The 11,649-nt window shown below is 39.7% G+C and overlaps 2 protein-coding genes across 2 annotated transcripts; one reads left to right on the top strand and one right to left on the bottom strand.

The window, feature by feature from the left end:
* Positions 1 to 198: 198 nt before the first annotated feature.
* Positions 199 to 2,586, bottom strand: LOC137797355 (piggyBac transposable element-derived protein 4). Its single transcript, XM_068595358.1, has 3 exons — positions 2,288 to 2,586; positions 766 to 2,070; positions 199 to 659 (listed from the first exon to the last, which is right to left on the bottom strand). Exons 1-3 carry the CDS (start codon positions 2,410 to 2,412, stop codon positions 227 to 229), a joined length of 1,863 nt encoding a protein of 620 aa, XP_068451459.1. The 5' UTR covers positions 2,413 to 2,586; the 3' UTR covers positions 199 to 226.
* Positions 2,587 to 4,027: 1,441 nt separating this feature from the next.
* LOC137793291 (gastrotropin-like) lies at positions 4,028 to 6,644 on the top strand. The gene is made up of 4 exons (XM_068589377.1): positions 4,028 to 4,109; positions 4,210 to 4,370; positions 4,511 to 4,600; positions 4,754 to 6,644. The coding sequence occupies exons 1-4, from the start codon at positions 4,043 to 4,045 to the stop codon at positions 4,811 to 4,813; spliced, it is 378 nt and encodes a 125-aa protein (XP_068445478.1). The 5' UTR covers positions 4,028 to 4,042; the 3' UTR covers positions 4,814 to 6,644.
* Positions 6,645 to 11,649: the final 5,005 nt, after the last annotated feature.

Here is an 11,649-nt window from a genome sequence, read left to right as displayed (position 1 = left end):
TTTCATCCATTGTTAATACAAACTACTTAGTGCAGCTTAGAGCTGATAAAACAACAAAAACATGAATCATGTCTATCTCCTGATATGGCAGTGTGTAATGACTCAGGACACAATGTGTCCGCAATGTAACAATGTGCATAAAAGATTCAAAATAAGTGATATGGTGGAAAAATAGTTTATATAAAAGTAACACACAAAACAATTTACATGTACACAAATACACATTTTACAGGTTATTGGCAACATGCCAGTCATTGTAACAATCACGACCGGCGACAAAGCACAAAGCCTCGTCACAGGAGGAGCACTTCACTGGTGTCTTCTGATGGCAATGCCTGCACCTCAGCCGACCAGCGGTGCTGTCCCCACTGATATGCACCGGCCTGTGATGTGCTCCACGTGGAGCACGAGGCGGATTGGGTTTGGTTGTAGAGGGAGAACCCACCGCTGCCAGCTCCTCAGCGAGGGCCTCTCTGAAAGCCTTATGAGTCATAGGTACCTGTCCTTTACCTTTTGCAAGGTCTTTGTGCAGCAAGTAGGCGTTCACAATCGCAATGTCCATGAAGTGATAAAAGAATGTCTTGTACCACCTCATGGTCTTGTGGAGGACTGTATAGTACCCTATCAGTGCGTCAGAGAGGTCCACTCCACCCATGCACCTAAATGCAGAGACAAAACAGTGAAAAAAATATACCAAAACATAAATATATCAAGCAAATGTTTTCATTTCAAAGGGTATAAAACAGTTGAATCTATAGTACATACCGGTTGTATTCTATCACCGCTGGTGGAACTGGGACGTCCTTAAATGTCCATTGCCCATCGGCACCTTTGACTCTCCTTTGCGTGGTTTCCAGCCCATGGGCCGTGTGGAGTGTTGAACACATGAAGACGTCCCTCGTGTCTCGCCACTGGACAAAGAGAAGGGAGTCCTTCCTGATCCAGCGAATGCTGCCACGGGGGGATTTTGAGACAAGAAGGTTTCTATTTGTTTTCGGGAAACTGCTTGAGTTTGCGCGCAGCGTTCCACATGCCCAGATCCTCTTCTCAAGGAGCATGCGGAAAAGGGTGGCACTTGTATAAAAATTGTCAACAAAGAGCTTGTAGCCAGTGCCTAGCAACTGTGGTTGGATGAGGTCCATCACCGAATCGTAACCAAGTCCATTGCCACTATTTCCCTTGGACTTTCCCTCGTAGACAGAAAAGTCCCACGTATAACCGTTGCTGGAGTCCGCCAGAACGAAGAGTTTGTATCCCCAGCGAACGGGCTTATTTTTCATGTATTGTTTGATTCCAATGCGGGATTTGGTAGCAACCATTCGTTCGTCGATCGAAATTTCTTGGCCGGGGTGATAGTTCCTTTTGCAGGCTTCCTTAATCTCCTCGTACAGCGGTTTGATTTTGGCGAGTTTATCGAAGGCTGCTGTGCCTCTCTTCAGCTCGTTAGCAGCATCCGCCACCATGCTATTGAGGTGAAGAGATCGGACAATCTTGAAGAACTTTTTACCACTCATTACATGTTTTGGAAAGCTCATGCTGTACAGTTTACCCCCTCTCCAGTAATCAGTAAATGAGCGGCATTTTACTATACCAAAGTAGACAACCAAGGACATGAATGAAAACATGTCCTGCAATGTCAAATTAATCCACGGGGCGTAAGGTTTTGAGTGAGCGGAGCCAAAGTCATTTGTGTTTTTAATTATCGTCTGTAAAGTAGAGTTAGTAAAATAGAGTTGGAAAAGCTGCAGGGCTGTGTACGTAGTTGTACATATGAGCTTGGGTCCTGGTGGGTGGGTGGGTCTGAAGGTGGGCAATGGTGGCATTATGTCTTGAACGTCAATATCGTTCCAACTCTCTTCAGTTGTGCTGGTTAACAACCTGGCTTCACTACTTCTCATCCCTCTCCATCCCCGTCCTCTGCCTCTTGGTCTTCTGCTGCTGGCAGAGCCTCTCTGGGTCGTTGGGGGATGGGGCTCCTCTTCTGAAGAGGTATTGTCCTGCTGCTCCGCTCCACGTGGCCTCTTGGTATCCGGCTCCCAATCCTGATCTGAATATGCATCAGATGATATGCTATTATGTGAAAATAAAGAAATGACAGTTAGTCATTTACAAAACGTTCCCATCGTCTCTGCGTTCTACTTTTTGTCCCCATTTTTTTTACCCGCAGGTCAGCAGTTCACACAGAGGGAGAGATGGAAATCTACCAAACGCGTGTTCATAATGCAAAGTGAACCTTTATGTAGAAATACAGCCATTTACAAGTTATATAATATAATGCAATACTTACTAGGAATCAATGGACATTTCGCTATCTTCCTCTGATATTTCGTCTCGAGACATGTCGCTTTCGCGCCGAAGAGACACTATGCCTTCTTCGGTCGAACGTGTTGTTTTCCTCGACGGTTTTCCCATTACTTTGTAGATGCCTTCTGAAGACTGCAGTCGAATAGTAAAACAATGACCTTCTAACGTCTAACTTAGACACTTTTTCTTGACCTGTGTGGAAAACGTCACGGTTTCAATGAAAGACGGCAAAGAGAATGTACGAGGAGTTAAGAAAAGACCACTGTGGTGTTTAGCAAATTCGACTCTACTTTCTAAGTCGCGTAATTATTAGGCCACGGCAGGCGCATGTTAGTGACGTCAGTGTGCGGCGGTAAAATTCCAAGCAAAAAAAAGCACTTTAGATACTTCGTCCTTATTCTTACAGTATTTATTTCATGCAGACGACATGAACAACCCGATTTAAAGTATTACTTTATTAACGAGGCTGGAATAGAAATGGAAATATATATAAAAGTGAAATCATGGGATTGTCACAGCTGAGTACAAAGTTACTATCCTGTCTCATTGTTCAGTTTCAGACATGCTGAATTAAATACGTTATCACACAGAATGTCTCATATCCCTTTATGTTGATCATTGTCTGGTTTATTTTCTGCCATGATCCTACAGGCAGAAATTTGGACTACTAAAGCCAAGCTGGAGCTACAGTCCTGCTTTGCTTCCACGGATTGGAGTGCTTTTTATGATGCTACTATAGACCTGGATGAGCTCAGCTCCCTGACACTGTGACATTGTACATCAGTTTTTGTGAGGAAATGTGTGTGCCAAATAAAACCTTCTGCACATACAACAACAATAAAGCCTGGTTCACTGCAATTTCAGGCAGCTTTGCTGGGCTACAGAGGAGGCCTACAAAGGTGGGAGATCAAGGTAGCTAAGAAGAGCTACACTGAAAAGCTGGAAAAAAAAGATTTCAGCCAACGACCCCTCGTCAGTTTGGAGAGGCCTGGAAGTACTCACGGACCACAGGAGACCATTGTGGAACTATTCCTCTCATATTGAGATTTCTCTGTGTCCATTTATCTTTGTCTGTCTCTCCACAAATGTAATCTCAGTCCTGAATCAACTAGTGCTAACGTCATGACTTTTTTCATTCACCAAGGGAATATTGTTTTAATTCAAACTCTTCCAGATGAAAGAAAGGCAGCTCTCCTGAAAAGGTCAAATGTTGATCCAGCTGGAATTACTTTATTGTTTCATCTAACACCTTTCACACACATGGTCTTCCTTCGTGTCCTTACTTGCACATTTCCGGAGTGAAACTGATTGTGCAATACTGTATATATTTCTGTGCATTATTTTATCTTATACTATTATTATTGTAGCAATGTTTTTTGTTTTCCTAAATCTTAATTTTAATTTTTTTTTTACCTAGAGTTTTGTACGTTATCATTATGAATCATTGCAGAACTTCAAGTAAAGAAGATAAAGAGAATATATGTAAAGCTGAAGTGCACACATGACCTCTTGGTAACATGTATAAGGACAGTGACTTTTTTGTTCTGAGCTTATTCAATGCACCATTACATGTTCAAACTTGCAGTGCTGGGAAAAAAACAGGAGCATATGGACACATGGTGAGGAATGATTGGAGAGGAAGAGGGTGTTATGGCAGTGGTTCAAGAAGAACAGAAAGTCTGTTTAACGGGCCACTCCTTTTTCACTCCTTCCTCATTCGTCTCCTCTCTTCACCACCATGGCTTTTGCAGGGAAATATGAGCTGGAGAGTCAAGACAACTACGAGGATTTTCTGGAAGCAATTGGTAGCAAGGATTTTTTTTAAATGATACATAAGTCACACATACATGGGAGTAGTCATTCATGTACAGTTCTGTATTTTGAATTTTGCCTGCTCTGTCACAGGGCTTCTGCATGCCAAGACAGACCACAAGGTGGTAACGGAGGTGGTTCAGGATGGGAACAACTTCACCTGGACGCAGACCATACCCAACTGGACCTGGGCCAATAAATTCATCGCTGGTCAGCAGTGTGAGCTGGTCACAATGAAGGGCGTCAAATTCACGGTGAGTTAATACCAGGTACTGGAGAAAGTTGCAGTTAAATGATGAACTGCAAATCTTTCACATGTTCACAACTTGTCATGAAGCTGTCATGAAATCAGACTCATTGGACGTTTACCTATGTGACCTTTTGTGACCTATAGGCTCCTGTCACTATGGAAGGAGGCAAGATTTCAATTCCGTTTCCTCAGTACCACTTCACAGCAGAGCTCATTGAGGAAAAGCTAGTAATGGTAAGAGAAGTAACCACTTCACATGTGCTAAAGTAATCAAAACCACTACTCACTGACAAAAGTTATTTTCATCTATTTTTCAACAACCTGTATGGAAATTGCAGTTAGTTATATTTTTGTCCCGGATCATCTTTATCTTTTTGTGTCCTCTAGAATTGCACAACTCCAGGAGAGAAGGGTGTAACATTCAAAAGAATTAGCAAAAGGATCTAATGCTGCCAGATTCAACATGCTTTATTGGAAGAGTCTGGAGGAAAAGCCTGCGGGAAGAAATGTCATGAAAGTGCTCGCAACAATTACTGAAGCAAAAAGAATGAAGTAACCAGAAGCAAGCAGATCTCTTGGCTTTACAGCATTGTATTCAGTTGTTTTAACTTCAGAACTAACCTATTAAAATTGGTGAAACTATGTACAAGTATGCAATAATGTGCCATGATTGATCCAATATAAATCACTGAACATGGCATGATTTGCCGAGCAATAATGGGATTTTTTTTTTAACTGTATCACACTATTGATGTTGTGTTAATAGTCTCTGACAATCTGAGTCTAAAATCAATGTTCTGTGTAACTTGTACACACATTCACCGCAAAGACAAAAAGGTATGTTTATATGTGTATTGTCCTGGGCATTAGATGTATTAAATGGTTAAAGTTTGAATTAATGTGTAGGAAAATAACTGATATTGGTCTATTATTGTTTTTTCCTACATTCTAAAGTTAGTCTGAAGATACGTCCTTTCAGGATTTTTTTTTGACCCACAAAATGTGTGCAGAAGGTGTAAGTTTGAGATGTGGCAACAAGCCACATGTAAACAAACTTGTCATCATACACCTCAGCTGTGTAAACATATTTAGGAAACTAAATATTGAGTTCACCTCCTTCCAAAGTGACCCTGGTCCCCAAATGAAGATGGCAGAACAAGCTGAAAAAAAAGGAAATTACCTTGAATGTCTCACCATCCAAAGTTTTCGGTTCACTCTCCTTCCTAATGAGGAGAGTGTTGCAGGTCTTGTCGATCATAATTTTGTCAACCTGAATTTGTCATTCTGATAGATGTCTGTCATGATGTCTTGGGGTCTTGAATTTCAGCACTAATCAACCCATTTTAATCTAATACTGACATATCTATGTAAGTAAGCAAATGTTTCTTACTGAGAATGAATTCATTGCATTTCTCCTGGCTCCCCAAAACATATTTCCCTGTAAATATTTAAAGAAACCCATCTCTAATTATGAGTCTGCTGTCAGTTTCTTTCCTAGGATACAGTTTCATATGCAAATTGAGTTTCAGCACATAAATCATAGAACACTTGCGTATTCCTGCAGAGAGCAGGATATGTTGAGCTCACGATTAAGATCAGTGTCTTTCCAACATATTCAACACCAAACGCCGCAGTGAAGTATAGAAACGCTGAATCGCAGCTCAGTAATAAGCTCGACTGACTGTCACAGCACAAACAGAACGATCAGCAGCTGCAACTCTAGAGGCCAGAAGCTGTTGGTAGACTCTTGATTAGACGCAGGTCAATTCCTGCTGATACCGGTCACCGAATAGGAAGAGGGAAGCCAAGCCCTACTTGGTCAACACTGGCAGAATTTTACCCATTACATAATATTATCAAAGTATTTAGTAGACACAGTGGGAAATGCAGCTTCTCCTTTTCCTCTACAGTATGAGCATTAGGCTGATTCATTTTTCTGTTTGGTCCCAGGACGTTCAGAGGGAAACAGCACTTAAACTTTGGAATATTTATCCCAAAACTGTTTAAAGGAATTGGATTTTGTTTTAGTTAGTTTAATATAACTATGTAATTAATTAATGTTTATGGTAGAGTCGATTACATAGATTTTACTTGAGCTAGAGAGTTTAGACTTGCTTTCTCTTTCTTTCCTGTATTATATCATTGCTTGAACTCAAAGGAGGCCTTTTTTTTTTAGTTTGTTATGTATCTAGTCTCATTGTTTCCTTTCTCTTGTTGTTTGTCTATCTGATTATGTCAAATGCAAACAAACTAAATTAAACTAAATATCTGCTGGGAATGTCAGTTCCTATATCTAACCAGAAACAAAAATGAACCGCTGCAGGCTCAGGAGCTGAGCACGGCCGGGTCTCAGCTCGGCTCAGGTGGTAGAATTTATTTTAATAGATATTTAAATCATGTCAACTGCCCCTCAGGAGGTGTCTGGTGTTATACACACAATATCACCAACACCTATGCAAACCAATTCAATGCCAGAAAATGATTGCAACCAAATGACTTTGGTGTGGGAGGTTTTTGGAGTATTGACTGCATTGGCAGGCTAAAACCAAATTCACTTTTGATTGTGTCATACAGTCTTATAAAAAGCCATCTGCTTAAGAGCTGAGGTCTCTTTCTGTGGAACTTTCAGCTTCCCTGTCCATGTTGTCAGAAGCAAAGTCATAAATTTCACTTCAGGCATCAGACAAAACAGAGTGTTTCGGGACACCTGCCAAGGAGCGAAAATGTTAATATGTCATTTTTCCAGGTATACTGCACAACAGGCATACTGTAATACCGGTCAAACTAAGTTTTGATTACTAATATATTATGTTCAAGTGAGATTTTCATTGACAAAAAAGCTTGCAAAAATGCTAACTAAATTGCTAGCTTGAATGCTCGCGTCAAAATGGCATCTTGAAAAGCTTGTAAAATTGCCTAAGTCACATTATCTTTTGACTTAGATAAGATAAAATGGCCTGGGTAACATTGTCTTTTGACTTAGGTAAGATAAGATGGCCTGAATCACTTTCTTGACATAGGCTGTTGTACTATAGGGTTGAATCACATGATCTGTTTAACTAAGGATGGAAGCGATTTTATCAGCCGTGGCCAGTATCATGAGGAGATGATTTAGGCAAGAAAATAATGTTTGCCACAAAATGACTTAGGACATTCTTTTAGGTTATTGAAGGTGCAAAAGGATGCAATGACAAACACATAACTGCTTTTTCTCTTTATTTTCGAGACCTGCATACGTCTATCTCCATGACTCTACAGCTGCTGATACTGATATGCATAACAAGTGTTCCAATCAGCTATGTAGTCACATATTATTGCTGTTAAGCATTTCTGACATTGAAGCTGCTCCTAGTGAGGAGCTGCACTTTTACACTGTCTCCACTAAGTGGCGCCCTCATTCCTTAATAAAACACCAGAGGGAGTTAAAAAAAAATAATGGGTTTCTACTTCTTGCAAAATAATTAAAAGATGTTATAAAATAAACAGCCAGACTACATTCACATTTGGAAATTTTTCATTAACTTTGATTGCTAATAATAATCCTATTCCTCTGTTCTACCATAATTTGGGGATACAAATCTTCAATTTCTACTTGTTTAGTAGTCTTTTAATGAAGAAATGCTGTTGCATGGTGGCAGAATGAAGGACACAAAGTCTCCATTTATCAACGTAAGTTGTGTGAAAATAGTAACAGATAGTCTTGTTGATATTCACCCATTCATTTAATATGCTGCATTTCATCATTAAAAAGATCAAATGGAGAAGTTGCTCATCAAAGAATCTCTGGCTTTGCAGCTATTCTATGGCAAAAACCTTCTTATGTTATCATATCACAAGGTTTCAGGTACACGTGTGACATTACACATTGAATGGGAATTTTAGGGGATAAAACTGGATTTGAACTATACGGACCGGATGTTTTCTAAACTGAAAGTCAGAGACCTGTTTTTACTTTGTCACTATCACTGAACCAGAGAGGGGACGGATAAAATAAATGATATATTTACCGAGAATAAAAGAAACATCACCTAAACCATAGAAAGAATTGTGTATCCACTTCAAACAAATTCTACCTCATATAGTATGATGGCCGTTTTCGTCGGACATCAATCTAAATTAAATACATTTTTATTACTGATACTTTGCATAATTATAATCTCTCTATAGCAACAATAAATAAAGATTCATTTTGATCATAGAGCATACACCAAGATTTACTTTAGCATGGAAAGTTTACAGTTTATGAAGTGTCACGGAAACATTGTATTTAGCAAACTTAAGACCACTGTGTTAAAGCAAGGCTGGATAAACCTCCCTAAAGAGCTTTGGGTCTGAAATAAACTGCTCGGTCCCTTTAAACCACCTCCTCTCCTGACTTGCATCTTCAGCCCCCAATAGCTTACAGGAGACTGTGAGAATGCTCCATTATCAACCCGACAGCCCCCTCGGCTCCGCTCCTCCACCTCTCCTTACAGATGGGCCACTTAGCATAAGAGATCTGGAAAGATTCTCTGAAATCTCAACAACACACCAGATGTAAAATACACAAATCATAGAAAGTGTGCCCAATACTGAGTACTCTTTAATCTGTTTGCCAAGTTAATGTTTTGATCGGGCTTATGTGGAGGAACATTGGACATTTTTTCTTTTTTTAATCTTTTGTCAATGTAATGCTAATTAAAGATCTGTGAAATGATGTGATTACGCATTTGGACATGGTTATGTTCCAGACTTGTGACTCAGGCAAAAAACAACAAACTAACTCCTCAATTTTAAGATAAAGAAAAATATTGTTCTGTGTTCTGTGTTTGTGAACGGAGCTGCAGCTAAAAAATGTCCCCAGCCCACTGTGCTGTGTCCAATACAAGGGAGACACTCAATTTGCAAGCATTATTATGGAGTATAATGTCTTGTGTGTGAGACAGACCCATCATTGAATAGATTTCTATAAATCAAAATGCCATAAAACATAGAACGCTCTGAGAGCGCTGTGGAGGCGGAGGTAAGAGGCAGAAGAGACGCTGAACTTGTTTCTCAAATACTATGTAACTACTGTCTGAAGTTGGAAAAGCTGTGCTGCTTATGGATATACGATTCCACTCATGGTTCCCATGAGTTAGGGAATGAGAGATTAAATTATTTGATTTAGTTTTGCCTTCAAATACAAAGTGTGCTTTAGCCAGTGGGGGGTGAAGTATGAACATCTTTGAGTCCAGTAAACATTGCATACAATAACAATAATGCAGGACAAGTAAATGTCCTGCATTCAAAACTTTAGTAAAAGCAGTTATACAAAAAATACACGTTTAAGAGGATACAAATTAAAAGTTGTTTAGTCTTGAGAGAATACTTTTTTTATGTTAAATTTAATCTGAAAACTAACACTACTGTCAGGCTGGGGGCATAAAGAGTATAACATTCTCTTTGAGATGTAGCGGGGAATATGGAAATGGAAGAAAATGGCGACACTTAACACTTGTTTCTTTAAATGAGCTTGAGTAAATGTACTTAGTTACAGTTCACCACTGCTGTCGTGTGGTTTATTGAGACACTATTTAAAGGAATAATGTGTTGCATTGACAGCATGCAGTCCCAGCTGGAGGTTTGTGTGTAAAGCCTGCAGCGCTTATCACTGGAGCTGCTGCATTGTCTTCCCCTTGAAGCACTTGCAGCAATGCAGCGGAACGCGTCACTTTCCTACAAGCTGCAGGCACTTTGGTAACGTTTCCTCAGAAGAAACACGCCCCTCACAAACTCAGTTCACTTGTGTTTATTTGTCCGTGGCACATTATGATAAAATAATTCCTTCCATCATTCGGTGTCACATAAACCAAGACTAGAAATTGGTACAAAAAAATATAAAAATATAAATTGGAAGTTTGTGGTTTCATTACTATCACATTAGACAAGTGTTGTTTGGTGCGAGTGACATCAGCACCTTTCACTGGAGGGAAAAATGCATCTTCTCTAGCTATAAGACAAAAGCATTCAGTAATATCTATCACTCAAAGGTGGTGGCTGCAATATGCAACATATTAATTGTGTTCAGAGCCCACTGCCCTCTAGAGGAGCTCAAGCTACAGCAAGTCAAATCACACAATTGTCAAAAATAAGTTACAAGAGATGAACCAGTGGTGTACACAAGACAGTGATGGCTGTGGTCAGTTTAAACAGAAAAAACAACGTATTGCACCTTTGACACCTCAGTGAGAAGTTGCTCATGAATTATGAGGAAAAGAGCAAGATGAACTCGATAAACAAAAATCTAGTTCACGCCAACGGCATTCATCGGGAGAATCACAAAAAGCTTTCAACTAAAATACACTGAAAAGGAATGTAAAAAATATAACACAACTGTACACAAAAAGTTAAAACAAAAGCATAGTATCTTCGTCCAGATCACTGGAAGGAAAGCAAATGATCATGTCCTCTTCACCGGAGGGAAAAACAAACAGATGTTCCCGCTGTAAAAGGCTTGATGTGATTATAATGGTCTGAGTGTTGCAGGTTCAGAAGGCTTCATGTAGTGTTGACAGAAAAAAAAGTACATTTTACTCTGAATATAAGGTTCACAACTGCTTAGACAAGGCATGACATGGTATCTCTAATGTCCAGAGCAAAAAAGTTTGAAATTTGTCATTATCCCAATTTGGCGTCCACATTAGCGCTGTAAGGATTAGCACTTTTTGATTAGACAATGAGAGAAAAGTGATCAATTTGGTAAAAAAAAAAAAGCTTCAAATTCTCTGGTTCCAGCTACTCACATGTACATTTTTTCTTCATCATAAGTTAAAGTAAACCGAATATTGTTTGGGGGTTTTGGACAGCTAGTTGGATAAAACAATCCTTTTGAATACACTATATTGCGCTTTGGGACCTAGAACAGCCATTTTAAAAAGTATCTTTTTTTCACAAATCAATCAATTCGCAAGATTAAGCAGTAATGAAAATAATTAGTTTTTATGCAATTTAGTCAACATCTTCTCAAAACCTGTGGTCCAGGGTTATTCAAGGCCTCACCATGCTAACCAGTGGGCAACCCATGTGACCGACCCTGGGAATCTGGATGTGTTTAAACGTTAACAGGAAGTGAAAGATTGGAAACTGCAGCTTTAGAAATCTGGGAAGCAATTACCTTTGACTGCCCACAGATGTGTGAAACCAGTGACCACAAGGTTGTTCCACCATGATGCAAACATACGCTTTCATGCCTTCAGTTACTGACTTGTCAGCAGAGCATAGTCCAGTGATGAAGAAGGGAATATTCCAGCCCCATAGATACT

This window comes from Clinocottus analis, unplaced genomic scaffold (genome assembly GCF_023055335.1).
Source record: "Clinocottus analis isolate CAN_PGR_092001 unplaced genomic scaffold, fCliAna1.0.p SCAF_10, whole genome shotgun sequence".
NCBI lineage: Eukaryota > Metazoa > Chordata > Actinopteri > Perciformes > Cottidae > Clinocottus > Clinocottus analis.
Note: the sequence above shows the minus strand (reverse complement) of the source record. Positions and strands in the feature narration are given on the sequence as shown.